Genomic DNA, 19,710 nt, shown 5'->3' with positions numbered 1-19,710 from the left:
ATGAGTATACCAATAACCATTAGTTAGATCTGTGATAAAGATTGTTGACAGTTCTGGGCGCTGCAGTCTCCCCCAACCCTATAGTCCGGCAGTCCGGTCTGGAGTATAGTGGTCAGGTTCAGTTTCACACAGAGAATCAACCTGTTCACTTCTCCGGGTCCAAACTCTCCTCTCTCCGTCCTGGTTCAAGATCCGTCAAAACTCTCCACGCGGCTCAACTCCTTGAGTTTTCATTTTATTTATTTCGTAATTTCAACATTCTGCTCGTTATTCATCTTTCCAATAATCCTTTCCATTACTCATTCTGTACATATTTCATTTGAATTATGCTTTCTTCTTAATCCCTCTAATTCCCAATTAATTGCTCACAGTTCTATTTACGTTCAATTCTTGTTTCTAATTTCCATCCAATGCTCTTTGTTTTACATTTCATTAAACTCCGCAATCTACATTTATTTAAACTATCTGTTCTACATTTCATTGAACTATGCGTTCTACATTTTATTGATCTCTGCATTCTACATTTCATAGAACTACCCGTTTTTCATTTCCTTAACTGTCTATTCTACATTTCATTGAACTGTCTCTTCTACATTTCATTGAACTCTTCATTTTACATTTCATTAAACGATCTGCGTTCTACATTTCATTGAACTCTTCATTCTACATTTCATTAATTGCTTCGTTCTACATTTCATTAATTAATTTATTTAACTCTCTGTTATACATTTTATTTTACTTTTTCCCCTTACCATTCACATTCAACTACCTATCCTACTTTCCATTTATCTCTCCTTTTATTGAAGTCTCAGTGGATCTCTCCACTCTAACCAAGGTATGGAAAACTAATTGTAAATAGCTTAGTTTATATTTAATAAGAATCAGAGTATCATGGTCTGTATTTAGATCGCGTGAGAATTCTGAGAAAATTTTAATAAACTTGCAACAAGTGCCAGGATAGATTCGATGGTAAATATCATGTTTACACATATTAGTAAAATTCACTTTACACTCACGATAGGTCACTCATTATGTTCAAAGCTAATTGAATTGACTATTTATGGTCTTCTCTGAATTCTCATGTTTTTAAATCCTCTGTTTCAATTTTGATTCAGATAAGAATATCTGCGAATATATAGCTTATCTAAGAAAAGAAAGTAGGGTTAATGTTGCAAACATGTATTGAATAACCAATTATGCTAGAAATGTGTTAAAACCCTGTAATTACAGTATCTTAAAAGTTAATTTGCATTTCACTTGTGCTTGCTCTCTTAGCCCTTGTCCTTTCATTTCATTCCCATGAAACTTTTTCCTCATTCATTCTTTAATCTTCTGTTAATCGTTCGTCAAACATCGTCCCTCCTTCCTCATTTATTGTTTTTATTCTCTGTCTCACGTCACTGATCTTTCTCATTTTTCCTTTTTTCATTTTCCATTCTACCGTATTCTTTGTCTCACCTTTCACATTCATATTCCCTTATCCTTTATTCCTCGCCCATTCTCCCGCATTCTTTGTCCCACCTTTCACATTCAAATTCCCTTATCCTTTATTCCTTACCCATTCTACCGTATTCTTTGTCCCACCTTTCACATTCATATTCCCTTATCCTTTATTCCTTACCCATTCTACCGTATTCTTTGTCCCACCTTTCACATTCATATTCCCTTATCCTTTATTCCATGCCCATTCTCCCGCATTCTTTGTCCCAACTTTCACATTCAAATTCCCTTATCCTTTATTCCTTGCCCATTCTCCCCCATTCTTTGTCCCACCTTTCACATTCAAATTCCCTTATCCTTCATTCCTTGCACATCCTACCGTATTCTTTGTCCCACCTTTGACATTCATATTCCCCTATCCTTTATTCCTTGCCCATTCTCCCGCATTCTTTGTCCCACCTTTCACATTCATTGTCCCTTATCCTTTATTCCTTGTCCATCCTACCGCATTCTTTGTCCCACCTTTAACATTCATTGTCCCTAATCCTTTATTCCTTTCCCATTCTCCCACATTCTTTGTCCCACCTTTAACATTCATTGTCCCTTATCCTTTATTCCTTGTCCATCCTCTCTCGTTCGTAGGCCCTTCTCTCTGAATCCTTTTCCTTCTTTCTTAACTTTCTTTCATTTCCTTTATCCCTACTTCCTTAATTATTTCCCTCGTTCTTCACTCCTTCCCCCTTCTCATATTATTTCTTGTCTGTCCTCTCACAAGACTTATCCCAGCCCTCCCCTTTATACTATGTATTCCTTCCTCCCCCTCTTTTTATGTTTCTCCCATCCTTGTCCCTTGTCCCTCTATGCTTGGTCAAAGTAACACCGTGTATATGAATTGTATAATGTTTAAACTCTTGTTAATATTATTCCTACTCTATGTATTCAATGCATGAAGGAAGGAGGGAGGGGTGTTAGAGTGGGAAGTAGGGAGGTATGGGATGTATGCAGAAATGATTGGATGAGGAGGAATGTAGGAGGAGAAGGAGGGGTTGTTAGACTGGGGAGTGTAGAGGGAGGTCTGGGAAAAGGGGGGAAGATTGAGGAAAGGAGGGGGAGACACCCCCGTTCGAGTTGGAAGTAGAGAAGGAGAGAGGGAGAAAGGGTGGGAAGGTGGGCTGAAGGGAGGGTGAGAACAAGAGGGTATTTGAGTACCCACGTCTCGTTGTGAACATATTATTTGTCTTTTCTTTATATGTTTATTTATACTGTCCTTTATTTCTCCATCTACTGTCCTACATACGTCCTTAATTTCTCCATCTACTGTCCTACATCCGCCCTTAATTTCTACAACTATTGTCCTTTTTCCGTCCTAAATTTCTCCATCTACTGTCGTCCATCCGTCCTTAATTTCTACATCTAATGTCATTCATCCGTCCTTAATTTCTGCATCCACTGTCCTTCACTAGTCCTTTTATTTCTCCAGCTATACTGTCCTATATTTCTCCATAAACTGTCCTTCATCCGTCCTGGAGACTTTGTTCCTGTATATTATTTATGATCTGTCCTGTATTGTGTAGAGTGTAGTCCTAAAGATACTTATCTTGAATAATGGTAGTTTAACCTTATCTTATTGCATACTATAAGTATGAACAGTAAACAAATGAAGTATGAACAGTAAACATATAAAGTATGAGCAAAAAACAAATGAAGTATGATCAGTAAACATATAAAGTATGAACAGTAAACATATAAAGTATGAACAGTAAACAAATGAAGTATGAACAGTAAGCAAATGAAGTATGAACAGTAAACATATAAAGCATGAACAGTAAACAAATGAAGTATGATCAGTAAACATATAAAGCACATATACCATATTAACTATGAGTAGAAACTATTGAGCATATAAACTGTAAGTATGAACATGTCTGTAAAAATGAATTGTAAAGCATGTTTAGTTTGTCATGTAACGTCTAAAATTTAAATTTATGCAACTAAGTTCACACTGAGCAGTCGTAAACTATTCTTAAATTGTTTTCTCCTTGCAAACCTTTTACACACTGCAAATATGCATTTTTAAATATGTACAAAATGAAAGCACAACACGCATGGAACAAAAGTTCTTAACTGAATGATTACACGTCTAAATTTTTTTAAAATCCTTTTATCATTGAAACTTAGACCTCAAACTTTAGATTTTTAAACTTTGACTTTTTAAATTCGGCGGATTTCATTGCAAAAAATAAAGAATTATAAGTGTAAAGTATCTCCGTTTAATATTTAATATAAAGTACGTGTTTAAGATTCAGGATAAAGTATTTTTAAGATTTAAGATAAATCACGTTTAAGATTTAAGATAAAGACCCCTTTAAGATTCAAGATAAAGTACGTTAAAGATTTAAGATAAAGACCCCTTTAAGATTCAAGATAAAGTACGTTGGAGATTTAAGATAAAGTACGTTTAAGATTCAAGATAAGTACGCTAAAGATTTAAGATAAAGACCCCAAGATTCAGAATAAAGTACGTTAAAGATTTAAGATAAAGTACGTTTAAGATTCAAGATAAAGTAAGTTTAAGATTTCGTTTAAGATTTAAGATAAAGTACGTTAAAGATTTAAGATAACGTAAGTTTAAGATTTCGTTTAAGATTTAAAATAAAGTACGTTAAAGATTTAAGATAAAGACCCCGTTAAGATTCAAGATAAAGTACGTTTAAGATTTAAGATAAAGTACTTTTAAGCTTCAAGCTAAAGTACGTTTAAAATTCAAGGTCGTATACATATGGGGGGGAGAAGGGGGTAGTGCCCCCTATACCTGTAAATGGGGAACCCCTAGAACTCAGAGCTTTCACTATATATAAATGAACGAAGAGCTTTATTATATTGATTAAAATTGTACTCCTACCTTTTTTCGCACAAGAAAAACTTTTACAAGTCATAACTATTTTCTGGACCTTTGTCCTTTTTTTTCATCTTTTAGAATTTAAGTTTAAGTTGAGTTTTTCATTTTTAAAAATTGTCTTTTACTTTCTCTAGATACTAACATAAGAATAAAATAAAATGTAGATTTTTCAGAAACATTTTTTTTCTGCTAGTTTTTTTTAATGAGAGATAAAGTAGTACTTGCAAGGTAATTGGACTGCATGTGTACCTTTAAAGTATCTTATACTTATGCCTGAAATTCAGGAAGCCAAATGTTTTAAATTTACAGTTCAAATTTTGCCCCCCCCCCCCCCTTATATCTAATTCTTTATACGCCCTTGTTAAGATTTAATTTAGATATTTTTATAGTAGCGACTAGGATTTCTTTGCCTGTTTGCAATTTTTATACATTCAACTTTTTGACGTATTTATTAGAGGGCCCTTCTTTCATACCACCCGAACCTGCACCTAATCCACAGGATTTTATGCCTGTCATTTACGGCTGCTTTGAGCAGAATGAGTATGAAACTTAGTTCACTTATCATCTTTTATTTAGAGAATAAAACCTGAGCTGAAAACCTGGATCCTGTAGAGGAACCATTAACCTGAAGAGAAACTTAAACTGGAACCAAGGAAGAAACCTGAAATCTAACCAGAAACCTGGGGAGAATTCAGGAATTTCTAGGAACCTAGAGAGAATCCAAGCAACCTGGAGGAAATCCTGGGAACCTAGAGAGAATCCCGGGAACCAAGAGTGAATTCTAGGAGCCCGATTAGAATCCTGGGAACCTAGAGAGAATCCAAGGAACCTAGAGTGAATCCTAGGAACCTAGAAAGACTCCTGGGAACCCAGAGAGAATTCTAGGATCCTAGAGAGAATTATAGTTACCTAGAGAGAACCCTAGGAACCTAAAGAGATTCCTAGGAGTCTAGAGAGAATGCTGGGAACCTAGAGAGAATTCTAGGAACCTAGAGAGAATCCTAGGAACCTAGAGAACATCCCAGTAATCTTCCAAGAATCCTAGGGACCTAGAGAGAATCTTAGGAACCTATAAAAAATACTAAGAACCTGGGGAGACTACTGATAATCTAGAGAGCATCCCAGTTATCTTCCGAGCTAGAGCGAATTCTGGCAACCTGGAAAAACCCTGGAAACCTAATGACTACCGATAAACCTAAAGACTGCCATTGGAATTCAAAGACTAACTTAGTTTAATAACTATTTATAACACTTCTATTTTGGTTCGCAGTGTTCGAGATATAGAGAAAATTTAAGTCCAAAAACTTTATAGCACGTTGTACCAAAATGATAGTGTTATAGGTAATTTTATGAAATGTTTGTGTACTTGCCTTATTTCAATGGCTGTTTCTCAATCAAATAAGCTTCGAAACAAAGCAGGAGTCAAAATTTTAAGTTGATTTCAATTTTATTTTCATTTCAATAGAAGAAAATATTTTGGAAATATCCTAATTTTTTTCGCAGAAAATCCGGAAACCAATCAAATTTAGCATTATAGCACGATGATTACTTTATAGCACGTTGATTATGAAATTTACGATGAAGTGAGTAATAATGAAAAAGTACACAATAGTTTCATAAAATCAATAACATGAAACTAGGCTGTCACGTAAGAAGGCTTGAGGAGTATAATTGAGCTTTTAGAAAAGAAACAAAAACGAGGATATGAGTGATAAATATAAATTGTATATTAACAAAGATTATGTGGAAGAATAAAATGGATTAAGAAACTATAGGATTTGTGATGATAAAGGAGTTTGAAGATAAGGCTACAGATAAATCCGTTGATACATTTATTAAACTTAATCTGGAATCAAGCTTAAAGGTTGGAGTTTATCAAGATTAATCCGTCCAGATATCTTTGGTATAACCAGGATGCATGGTTAACCTTCATGTGTTCTGTGTACCAAAGTTATCTGGGTTGGATGAACACCACACTCTGCAGAGATGTTAATGCCACAGGAGATATTTATGTATATTATTGACGCTATTATAAATTGTAACGCATAAAATAATTTTTTTTCCCATTCGTTACATCCTCAATCGAAGAAAATGATCTCCGACATATCAGATGAAAAATGATCTGTTAGTTAAAGCTAAAACTAAACATTATTTCTCCTAAAAGAGATTGCTCACATTCTAAAAATATATCTATGTAATTTATCTATTCTTTATAAATTGTTCGCAAGGATAGTACGAGGTGTTTAATCTATAAATATATAAAGTAGTAATCGCTGTTTGTTTGTTTGTCTGCTCATAATACATGAACCCTTTGACTTATTTGTCTTAAAAGGAACTGAGATTTTGCCACAAACTCAAATTTTCTAATTAAAATATATTTACAAACTGAAAGTGCAGACCTTAGAAATTTCAAATTTAGACCTTTTGATCTAACATAATTCATAGCTTAAAATATCAAAGGTGTACAACATCAGATTGCAAAGATATAGAGATAAAAAATAATTTTTTTCTGGTAATTTCCTTTTGATTGGGAAACTCAGTAGTTCTTAATTTGGTTAAAAAAAGATTTTAGGTTGATTGGTTGACTTTTGAAGAGAAAATGAAGCATCCATGTAAATCTGGGTTCCCAAGCTAGTCTTAAATAAAGTTAATGTAATAATGTAATCGAGTCTTTTGACAGAAACTTTCGATGATTATTGTCGTGAGGGGCATCTTCTAGTAGTAAGACTGGCGTAGTTGTAGTCCTAATTCCGATATAGTATTTTCTTTGTATTTTTATGTGAATTCAAATATGTGTACAGTCCCTCCCTTTTAAATACATTTAATTAAATAAACATAAAAATGTTTTACCTATTTTTAATCAAGTTTGTATTCTTTTTTTACGTTTTATAATAAAGCCATTAAATAATATGTTGTTACCTTATAAAAAGCAGAAAGAAAACAATCAAATTAAATTTGGGCTCGATAGAGAAAATGGAACTGAACTCTCGCTACAAAATTCAGATTTTCTAATATATCTTTGTAACCTGATGGTGTAAACCTTCAAAATTAAAATATTTGGTAATTTATAGTTAAAAAATAAGAAAGTTCTCCGAAATCAGGTTGCACAGATATTACTCTTAAAAATTAGAACTTTTTGTGAGAGCTCGGTTCCTTTTTAAAAATGAAATAAAAATCTGTAGTTAAAAAAGCATGAAGAAAAGAAAACTATAGTTTTAGCATTATTGGAAAGTTGAGAGAAAACTTATGTAAAGAGGGAAAGGTAGTATTAGTAGGGAAATATGAATAAAGAATCAAATATAAGAAACCAAAGAATAAGTGAGAAAATAGAAAATGGCCGATCATTAAGGATCGAAAGTAAAGAAGAGAATTAAATGAACAAATTAAGTTGTAGAATATTGTGTAATAAAGGAAAATATGTGAAAGAAAACTGAAAAACAAAGATAGGAAATGGAAAATGCGAAAAAATAGGAATTTAAAAAAATACATTTTAAAAAAACTGAAACTGAAAAAGAAAGTACAAATAGAGAATATTAAAGGATAAATAGAAATGAAAAGTAAAAAAAGTAAAGGAAGGTTGTAGAAAACGTTGCAAAAAGGTAATTATTTACGATGGGTTTCTCAAATTATATTTATAAATGAAGGAGCGGATTAAATTGGGATTTGAAGAAAAAGAAAAAAAATGAATTGAAGAGGATGGTAAGATATGGATTAAAAAAGGTGATCTATACAATATATATATCCCCCTGTACTCTGTAGTATATACTACAGTATATATACTCCCCTGTAGTATATGTTGTATAAACCAGAGTGTCAGGATTCCTTCTATCCCTGATAAGATCTTATTCTCTCCAGGTCCTAGTCAACTACATGCTTGGTTCGGATACCTGGAGCCGCCCTGCAGGCAAGGAACCTGGCTCCAGATACCATCTTCAGCTGGAGCTAGTAGTTCTATCCAACCTAATCATATAATAGCATGAGTAGGAGTCTTAAATTCTAATCATGAGAACTAGAAAGAGAGATGGATAGATAGAGTAAGATGAGAGAAAGTACAGAAGATAAAAGAAATAATATATTTGGTCGAAGTATATATTTGGTAAAATAAGATTATGGAGTAGGAAAAAAAATTAGATTAAGAATATAAAAAGAGTTTGAGTGGAAAATAAGAAACCAAAAACTTGCTCCATATCATGGAATCTATGACATCAAATCTAGGGAACTGTGATCGAAATGAAGGGAAATCATGGGACGGATTAAGAGTGAAGGGTGTGAAAAAATGGGAAACAGAAATAAATCAGGATTGAGATAATTGTACTAAAAATTATCTGAGATTGTCTGAATGAGAGGATAGACGAAGAAAAAATAAAGTAAGAATAGATATGGGACGAATTGAGAGGAATAAAGGAGAAACAAATTTGGAACAGATTGAGAGGATAGAAAGAGAAAAAATACGGGACGGATTGAGAGAATATAATAAGAGTAAATAGACGTAGGAAGGATTGAGAGGATATAAGGAGATATGAATATTGAATATTGGACTGGTTAAGAGGATAAAAAGAGAAATAAATATTGGAAGGATTGAGAGGATATAAGGAGATATGAATATTGAATATGGGACGGGATAAGAGGATAAAAAGAGAAATAAATATTGGAAGGATTGAGAGGATATAAGGAGATATGAATATTGAAAATGGGACGGGTTAAGAGGATACAAAAGAGAAATAAATATTGGAAGGATTGAGAGGATACAAGGAGATATGAATATTGAATATGGGACGGGTAAAGAGGATAAAAAAAGAAATAAATATTGGAAGGATTGAGAGGATATAAGGAGATATGAATATTGAATATGGGACGGGTTAAGAGAATAAAAAGAGAAATGAATATTGAAAGGATTGAGAGGATATAAGGAGATATGAATATTGACGGGTTAAGAGGATAAAAAGAGAAATAAATATTAGAAGGATTGAGAGGATATAAGGAGATATGAATATTGAATATGGGACGGGATAAGAGAATAAAAAGAGAAATAAATATTGGAAGGATTGAGAGGATATAAGGAGATATGAATATTGAATATGGGACGGGTTAAAAGGATAAAAAGAGAAATAAATATTGGAAGGTTTGAGAGGATATTAGGAGATATGAATATTGAATATGGGACGGGTTAAAAGGATAAAAAGAAATATAAATATTGGAAGGTTTGAGAGGATATAAGGAGATATGAATATTGACTATGGGACGGGTTAAAAGGATAAATAGAGAAATAAATATTGGAAGGTTAGAGAGGATATAAGGAGATATGAATATTGAATATGGGACGGGTTAAGAGGATAAAAAGAGAAATAGATATTGGAAGGATTGAGAGGATATAAGGAGATATGAATATTGACGGGTTACGAGGATAAAAAGAGAAATTAACATTTGATGGTTTGATCATTGATCATAAACCACTTGGAATGAATATCTAGTTCACCCTGGGTTTCTGGGGCTGGCGGGATAAAAAGTCTTCTGATGGCGTATATTTGAGCCTGTAAAACTTCATAAGGTTTGATCGAATCCAAAAACAAAATTTTCTTTTCCCGGACAGACAGTTCTCGAGTGAATACAGATCTTAAAATGTCAATGTTAATTTCGAAGTTGGTTCAGTTATATATACAAACTTGAAATATCTAAAAAAAAAATTTGTCGATAACAAAACAAATCATTTTTTTCCAGCTACGTAATGTGTATCAAACTTAAAATACTAAAAGTAAAAAAAATATCTTTACATATAATTTTTTTACCTGGTTTTCTTGTAAATAGCAAGGATTGCCTGGCAAGGATCATTTCTCAGCTCATCCAATACTTGTTCATGGAACTTTGAAACTTGATCTTCTATGCCAGATATAACACATGCATGATTGTCTGGATGAGGTATAGGAATCAGGCTCTAGATGATATTCGTCATTTTCCTCTTTGATAATTTCATTTCTTATCTTTAATCATAATCAATAGTTTTCATCTAAAAGTAGTAGCGAATTTAGCCTCAGTAGCATTTTTATAGTGTAGCGTTTTTATAGATACACCCGGATTATGAGCAGGGAGGATACAGGGGGCGGGGGGACATTCGCCCCCCTGAATTTTCAGAATAGCTTCTCAATAGCATGCTCAAGGGAAAGAAACCCTAGTGCAAAACAGGAAAAATATCTGTCTTAATAAATTTTAATGTGTGAAAAGTTAAAAATCTAGTTTTTTAGTCTATAGTCATTAATTTTGACTCTTTTTGAGTCTTTTAAGTAAAAAAAAATGTTCGACTGCGGCGCGATTTTTTGTTCCTAATTATGAATTTTTTTGTTCCTAAAAAATCTTGCCCCCCCCCCCCTCACTTAAATCCTGTATCCGCCCCTGATTATGAGGATTGAAGGAGAAAAGTTAAATCTAAGAATTAATTGATACAGAAGGATACCTTAATAGGGAAGGGTTACAGGAGAAATAAATATGATAAAGAATTTTAAAGAATAAAGTGGAAAATGAATATTACGGATTCAGATGATATAGAAGGAGAAACAATTGTGGAACAGATTGAGAGAATAGATAGATAAAACAAGTACTAGTCGGATTAATAAGTTAGAAAGAGAAAAAAACACGGGACGGATAGGATAGAAGGAGAAATAACCACGGGACGGATTCGGAGGATGGAAGAAGAAATAAAAATTGATCGAATTAATTGCCGGTGTCATGCATGGAGCGGACTCTTAAGGACATTTTAAATAGGAGGAAAGATGAGAAATAAATACTGGAGACGGATTGATTGAGTAGAGAGAGAATTTTTTTTTGCCTCCCCCTAAACATTTTTTGGGGGCAGGGGGGGCAAAATTTCTTTAATTTTTTGAGCATTATCTAAAAAAAATAATAGGCGTTTTTTTATAAGGGCTGTAAATTTTAAAGTTGGTTGTATTTATAATTAAACTTGGGGATAAAAAATTAAATTTAGGTGCAATTTAAAAATATTTGGTGTCAAAACCAAGGGTTACAATTGTTAAAAAAGGGGTCAATTTTAAGTCTTTTGGGCAATTTGAATAAGAATGCGTGAGAGTAATTTAAAAATCCAAATTTGGGGGCATTTATGAAAGAAAGCTGGGCCAAAAATAAAAAAGAATCTTCGAGCTTATATTGAAAAATGTTTTAGTCGAATTTGAGTTTGCTTAAAGGGTGTATAGTATGTAAAAAAAATTACTGTGGGGCATTTCTTTCTTCAAATTTTCAAGAAAATTAGCTAAATTTTCGGAATTATTACTGGACCGAATGGACTTCTGCCCCGCCCCCGCCCCCCCTACAGGTAAGGGCAAGCCTTCTTAAGGGTAGTACTTGCCCTCCTTTAATCAGGCTAGGGGGGCCTCTCCCCCATTGTCCCCCCCCTTAGTTGCGCACCTGGGTGAGGCTTGCCTTCGCCCTCCCCACTCTTTAACTCAATCAGCGGATAAATTGCATAGAATTATTTTGGAATGGAATGGGATTTAAATGTCGTCTTAGACTTTGTAAATCTTCGGAAAAAACCGTGACGGTACGAAAAATTGGTTCATTATGTTTGCCCGAGAGAGGAGGGACGTGTGAATCAGCTGTCTGTGGAACCGGTTCCGGTGAGTTGGCGAATCCACGGATTGGTGCGTTCATCTATTTCAGCTGAGTTGGAACACAATTTCGAAACGTAAATGTCGTGTCGGCTTTAGGAGTTGTTCTTCAGTGTGGATTCGATATCTCATCATGTTTTTATTTCCAGATTATCTCTTTTTCAATAAAAAAAATGCTGAAACAGGTGCTATTAGTGTTAGCTCTGAGCATTTATCAATTAAATGCCGAGGAGGGGGCAGCAAGATTACTTTTAGCTAAACAGGTAAACATAACTATGCGTACAATACTAAAGCAATTCGGCTTTAAACTTAGGTTGGGTTGGCCACTTAATTATGGGTGTATTGAATTTATAATGGGGATAAGGATATCAATCAGTAAAAATAAACATCCCTTTATCTTGATCGAAAATGGGGGGTCTGTCCTAGTTAACGATTTTTGGAACCCTCCCCTCGGCCCCCCCCCCATCCTAACAATTTTGTACATGACCTAATTAGTATTCATTTAGTATTATTTAGGGTTAGGTTATCCCCTAGCCTGTCCTAGCCGCGGCACTCGGCCCCCGAGCCTGTCATAGCCGCAGTCTTAGCGTAATCTAACCCTAAAATAATAAAAATAAATAATAACAATTTTTGCTGAAAATAAGTGGTCGTGTACAATATTGTTAGGAGGGGAGGGGGCAGGGGGGTGGTGTCCTAAAATCGTTCTTTAGGACAGACCCATCACATGGCTATGCTGGGCTATATTCTGACTACAATCATAAATAATTTTCTTAATTTTAAAACTTTTTTAGATTCATAACAAATACTTGGTGGAGGGTATGGATATTGTTGTTAAATACAGTGTATTCAACGTCGGAGACAGTGCTGCTACAAACATTCAGGTCTCAGACAACGGGTTCAGGTAAAACAGAATTTATTTTTAAATGTTAGGGTTTAATCAAGCTAGTGATAGAAGGTCAACTATTTGACCGATTCATTTAAAAGACTGTTATCCGCATATACACGCGAACTACCTGCTTGATAAATATATTTATTTATAATTAGAAACATACAGGGGTATTTTTCTTGATAGTCGATGAGTTAAATCCCAGTTCTTAAAGGGACTGTAAGCGTAATTTCAAGTGACCCTCCACGAAAAGATGGCAGTGCTCGATTTACAACGGTACCCTTTACTAATCAAGTATGAATTAGATATCATTGTTTTTTTCTTTTAACTGTTAATTTTCATTTGCGCTTTCTCTGTGAATTACGCATTTCTTGTACATTAGAAGCAATGGAGAAACTCGTAGAAATAAACGCTTTTCGAGTCAGAAAAACGTCGGTATCTTCCACATTTTTGATCAGCTTAAGGTTTCAAGGGTACCGTTGTAAATCGGACATTTTCATCTTTGCGTGGAGGGTCACTTGTAATTACGCTTGTAATCCCTTTAATCTTTCCTCTAACGTTTAGTAAATCATTATCTGTCCTGGCTCCGACCAGAAAGATGTACGATCATTGTAGATATAAACCCTTCCCATTAAAATAACCTCATTTTTCAGCATATCAAGCTTTGAATACCGCTAAACTTTAAATTTAGCATCTTTAATGAAGTTTTGGGGTATAATTACATTGTCTTTCTAGAATTTGTAATTGTTCGGATTTGACTAGATTTTCTCTGAATACTTGAAATTTTATTGACGTTAACAAATCTTTTTTTTCTAATTAAACTGAATATTTCAGGCCTGATGATTTCGATCTGGTGTCTGGACAGACTCAGTTTAAGCTGGACAGGTTGGCTGCTGGATCCAACTCCAGTCAGACCGTTGTTGTCCGGCCAAGAAAGTTTGGATACTTCAACTTCACTGCCGCAGAGGTATTAAACTGATATAATAATGTCCTTAAAGACGGCGGTCTTCGCTGCAAATTAGACACATAAATCCCGTTGATATGACAAGCCTAGGCGGATTTGGCGAAAATCACTTTTTAAATGCCGCACTTATGACGAAATTTAGAGATATAGCTAATCATGGGGCGGAATTGATCCTAGTACAGTACGAGAATAGAGTTGGATCTTGGTATTAATTTAGTAAAACTTGTAAAATCCCTGACATCTGGAATGGCGGACTGGTCTTAGATCTTATATTGAACTTTATAGCCAAGATCAGCATCCTAAAGGTGTGTAAGAAATTTCTAGTCTAATTATTTTGGTACATTCACTGATTCAGGGGTCTTGCATTTATCTTGTTAAAGCGATCTTCTTTCGTTTGAACTTATTCAATATTCAATGTATCTAATAACCTTTAGTTGTTATTATTGCGGAAGGATGGTTTATATTACTGTATAAAACTGCAATGTATGATGTCTCATTTTTGTGCGTCCTTATTATTAGTTTTCAATCTTTCTCAATATTCGCCCATCAATGTACGTCCAAAGTGCTTCATAATTAGTACGTTCTCTTTTATGCAAATTGCAACAAATAATGTTTAAATTATTACCAGCCAAAGTGAGCAGAGGCGCAGCGGGGGGGGGGGGGGGGGGGGGGGGGGGGGGGGGGGGGGGGGGGGGGGTGTTTATCCTGAAATTTTGATTTTTTTTGAAGGAAATCTTGTAATTTTTACGATTTCTCCTTATTTACATGCCAAGTCCCCTTCCCCTCTATTCCTAGGTAATAATATTGGTTTGTTCAGGTTAGTTACGCTGGTACTGAAGGAAGCAGTGTTGTGCTGACCGGTCTGAGTTCTGACCCAGGACAAGGTGTTATCATAGCTGCCAGGGACTACGAGAAGCAGTTCTCATCCCACTTCGTAAGTTTGAACAAACTAAGGGATATTTAACTATTAGAATTCTTCGACCAATAGTGTTAGTTGCAGTATTGAAAATAAAGGGAAATTGCCTAAAGAAATTTCTTTATTTAAATTCTTCTATCCCCCCCCCCCCTCTGAAAGTAAATGGCTAATTTGTATTGTTAGTCCGAAAATATTCAGTTTTCCCCGATCTCCAAAAATCATGTGATAATTCTCAAAAATATACACCCATCTGCACTAAACGTTCAGAAATATACCATGTCTGACCCCTATACCCACATAATGTTATCTCGTTATATTTTAAATAAAATTAGGCGGGTTATTTAAAAAAACAAATTTGGGATGTAAATTGTCTTGAATCATTTCCTCCTCCCAATTTTGAAAATATTTTTTATGTTTTTTTTTGATGAAAATGTTTTTTAGGGGAAAATAAATAAAATTTTGTAAAAAGTATCAAATGGATGAATAAATTTGCCCGTTATGTCAAATTTTTCATATTTCTCCCAAATCTTCAGTTATTAAGAATATACAATACATCCCAGTCAGTGGTGTAGTCGGGGGGCCTTTAAGGGCTAAGCCCCCTTGGACCATTGAAATTCAGGGTGTTTTCAGGCTGGAAAGAAAAAAAAATTTAAGCGTTCCGAGGACAAATTCCGGACTACGCCCCTGACCCAAGTCAAAGTATTACTTAATCAATTTATGGTTTTTCAGCTGGACTGGGTTGCCTTCGCTGTGATGACTCTTCCCTCCCTGGGGTTCCCCTTCATGCTGTGGTACTCAAGCAAGTCTAAATACGAGGCCCTTGCTCTCAAGAAGGATTAAAGCAAATATCGTCTTTGTTGTCTACACTTGTGTGTCGTCTTGAACAAAAATTCACACTGAAGCTCAATAGATCCTTCAAGTATCTTTGTTAAGGACAGAAATGTCGCCAGTTAGTTTATTTACAGGTTTACTTAAACTTTAATTGTTCTGTGCTTTAAATACACCTTTGCCAGTCCTATAATTGTTATCCTTTAAAATAGGTTGTGCTTCACATACTTTTAATAAGTAACTCGTGTTTAGAAGTTTCCCCCTTTTCCTTATTTAAGTGAGTTTTTATCACACCTGCCTAATCATTATGCAAATATTTAATATATTTTTTAACCTGTTATTTGCATTTAGTTCTACTCCCAGTTTATTGCTTAACTGCCATTCCACTTTAAATGATAGTTTCAAGCCTGGAACGGAAGTGCACGCTGTCCTGGCTTGTTTTGTTAAAAGTTTTTGTTACAAGATTCTCAAAATACATTTTAACTGAAATATCGTGGAAGTATCTAGATGGATATTAATATTTACAAATTTGTCAACTTGATGTAGCATTTTATGTACGTGAACCTGAACAAACTTCCTGTCTATGGAAAGTTCGAGAATATTTTTGTGCCCACAATTTCGTCGCTGCTTGTGGTGTATGTGGAGAATCGGCTTCAACGTTAATTTTAGTATTTTTGTTAAAGTTTGTCTGTATTAAACTTGGCTATATTTTATTCTAAGATTATTATCACAATAAGAATGTAATTTTTAAACGTTTAACCTTATGTTTTCGCGGAACTATTGTTCAAAGTCTTCGAAAACGACAAATTTGTGTTCCAAGACTACTTTTAACCGACACTCTTTTCAAATTTCTAAATTCGTCGTTTTTGTTATGTGTGTAGGAGTAAAATATTTTTAATATTTTTGGGTTCGGTCTTAAAATTTTTTATGAATTTCTCTCATCTAGACAAAAAGATATAATTAAACGCTAGATTGTAGTATTTTCTCATATGAAACATTTATTGTCAAGGTTTGTCGAGATAATTTATCTGGAAAGTTTGATAAAGAATTAAAATTTAGTATTTAAAACTGTGTTAAGCTTTTATTCATTGAATATCATTCATTTATCATTTTTGATTTATATAATGAAAATTAATTTTTAAAATGATTTCAGTTTTTCCATATCATTTATGCTAGTTTTCCTGACATTTTTTATTTTCCTAGTTTAAATTTGTTAAATTTAAAGTTTATTATTTAAATAATTATTGTTATTAAAATGGAAAATGTTCGAGATGAAAATGGGAAGTACTGAAATACCTGATCCTGTCTTTTCATGGTTTGTCATCATTTTGGAGAATCTAGCTTTCAGTGCAGTGATGGAAGACGATTCCATTAATTTCCATAGAGGATTCATAATTTCCGTTGAAGACATGACAACAAACCTCCTTAGATCACCAATTTCCTAAGCTCAAAAGATGGAATAAGACTATCTCAAACGGCACAAGATGATGACAGCTTGAGAAGGCTCAAAAGAATTATTTCGTTTATAATGGCTTCCTGCTGAAATTATGTTCTTTGACATATTTTAATAATTTTTCATGTAAAGTTCCGACTGTTGAATTGGAAGACTTGGAAGTGTAGAATTAATTGAAATTACGTCACTTACGCTTAATATTCAAATTCGAGCAGTTTTAACTATTTATCAAGCTTAAGATGTTTCATTTGTACTAATTGTTCTGTGTGATTTTTGTTTTAGATATTTGATATATTTACACTTAATTGTTATTTTGGTGAATGTTCCATGCGGACTTAGGTAGCGATACGGTAAATATGCCGAAAATGCCCGATATTGAGTTCTGTGATCAAATATGATTAAAGTGATAGCCAGAAAGCTGTTCAATTAGCTTACATTGAAGTATTAATTAAGTGTAATTAATGTTGTTAAAAAGCAAATAGTTTTACTATAAACTTATAAAATCATTTGTGAAATGTGAAATGGGCCTTTTTAGTGTTTACATCACACAATTAATGGTTCATGTCCATTGGACTATTAGTCATAATTTGATGGAAATAGTTTTGCTTTTCCAGAGTTTATCCTCGCCTTGTGCAAAAATAGCTATTTTTATGTTATTTTTTATTATTTGCAAATTGCAACGATTTGTTTTGATAAAAATGGAAAATGGTGCTTGTGGATTGGATATTATTAATTGTCTGTTATTATTATCTTGGGTGTTGCTGGCAATTACGGAGAATCTATTGAGCAAATGAAGTAAATAATCTGTAATAGAAAAAGACGAGAAGGTTGAAAATTTCCTTATCGATGAAGACTACTTAAACTTCCACGCACTTCCAAAGACGATTAACAATTATAAAGACTCGATTGCAGATCATATATTTCAATATTGAGAAAATGAGTTGAGACTGAAATGATCAAGATCAGTAGTTATCAAATCTAGAGAGATTGCTAGAAACTTCTAAATGGGATAAAATTATAAAAGGTCTTACAGGATTATTTTGTTGTTAAAATAATATTTTGTTTTAAATATTTTTGTCATGATTTTTATTGCAGAATTCTGTTTTTTGAAGATTTCTCAAAATTGTTGTGTTAATCAAAGACATATTCTATTTTCATATATTTATTGAGCTTACATTTAAACTTTCAATATACCAAATGTAGACCGATATATTGATGAAACATGTATGCCCAATCGTCAAGCTCATGTTAAAAATATTATGTATGCCGAAGTGCCGTAGTAACATTACCTTTTTAAAGTTGATAAATTTAAACTATTGTTTTTTTTTATAAAAATGGAAAATGCTGCGTTTGTATTTGGAGACCATAGTGCTCTTTCTACAAGAGGTTGATGTCATTTACGGAGAATCTAATGAAGTTATTAATCTCATGAAAGAAGTGCTGAAGAATGATCAATTCAACAGAATTTCTTCGAGAATTTAAAATTTCTACAGAAGACATGATGTTTGGAAATTTCCAGTTCTGAAGAATGATCAATTTTCACAGAATTTTATCTAGGATTTTAAATTTCTTTAAAGACATGGTTGTTTTGCTCTGCTTAAAGATGTTGTAATTTGTGGAGAATCTTACTTTGTAGAAAATCTGAGAGTTCAGTAGAAGAAAACGAGATGATCGAAAACTTCCCTGGTGATGAGACGATTGCAAACTTTCACACTATTCCAAAGACTTCCATAGAAGACATACAATTTCTATAGAAGACATGATGTTTGGGAATTTCCATAGCAGACTAGATGATTAGAAATTTCTAGTAAAGACTTCGTTATTGGTATTGTTATGCTCAATTTAAGATTTATGGTCTAATAATCTATTTATTCAATGTGATTTGAAATATTGATTTTTTAAAGTTAATGAATTCAAACTTGTTTTTTTTTCAAAATTAAAATGGAAAATGGTGGTTGAGAATATTGATATGGTTTTGTTACAATTGGCGGAGAATCTAACAAAAGAAAATCTGAGAGTTCAGTAGAAGATGAGATACATATGATTGAAAACTTCCCTGGCGATGAGACGATTGCAGACTTCCATAGAAGACATACAAATTCTATAGAAGACATGATGTTTGGGAATTTCCATAGCAAACTAGATAATTAGAAACTTCTAGTAAAGACTTCGTGAATAATGATCATTGTAATGCTCTATTTTATTTATGGTCTAATAATTCATTTATTTATTAATTGAAATATTACTTTCTAAAAGTTCATGAATTCAAACTTGTTTTTTTTTTAATATTAAAATGGAAAATGGTGGCTGAGAATATTGATATGGTTTTGTTACAACTTGCGGAGAATCTAACGATAGAAAATCTGAGAGTTCAGTAGAAGAAAACGAGATGATCGAAAACTTCCCTGACGATGAGACGATTGCAAACTTTCACAAACTTTCATAAACTTTCACACTATTCCAAAGACTTCCATAGAAGACATACAATTTTTATAGAAGACATGATGTTTGGGAATTTCCATAGCAGACTAGATAATTAGAAACTTCTAGTAAAGACTTCGTAAATAATGATCATTGTTGTGCTCTATTTTAAGATTTATGTTCTAAGAATTTATTTATTCATGGTTATTTGAAATATTGATTATTTAAAAGTTAATGAATTCAAACCTTTTTTTCTCAAATTAAAAATGGAAAAAGAATATGGTTTTGTT

General features: G+C 33.4%; 1 protein-coding gene across 1 annotated transcript; it reads left to right on the top strand.

Moving 5' to 3' along the window:
* Positions 1 to 12,068: 12,068 nt before the first annotated feature.
* Positions 12,069 to 16,054, top strand: LOC111716008 (translocon-associated protein subunit beta). Its single transcript, XM_023491418.1, has 5 exons — positions 12,069 to 12,215; positions 12,744 to 12,853; positions 13,673 to 13,805; positions 14,620 to 14,736; positions 15,448 to 16,054. The coding sequence occupies exons 1-5, from the start codon at positions 12,126 to 12,128 to the stop codon at positions 15,556 to 15,558; spliced, it is 561 nt and encodes a 186-aa protein (XP_023347186.1). The 5' UTR covers positions 12,069 to 12,125; the 3' UTR covers positions 15,559 to 16,054.
* Positions 16,055 to 19,710: the final 3,656 nt, after the last annotated feature.

Source organism: Eurytemora carolleeae, unplaced genomic scaffold (assembly GCF_000591075.1).
Source record: "Eurytemora carolleeae unplaced genomic scaffold, Eaff_2.0 scaffold1933, whole genome shotgun sequence".
Classification (NCBI taxonomy): domain Eukaryota; kingdom Metazoa; phylum Arthropoda; class Copepoda; order Calanoida; family Temoridae; genus Eurytemora; species Eurytemora carolleeae.
This window is presented reverse-complemented; position numbering and strand designations above follow the sequence as displayed.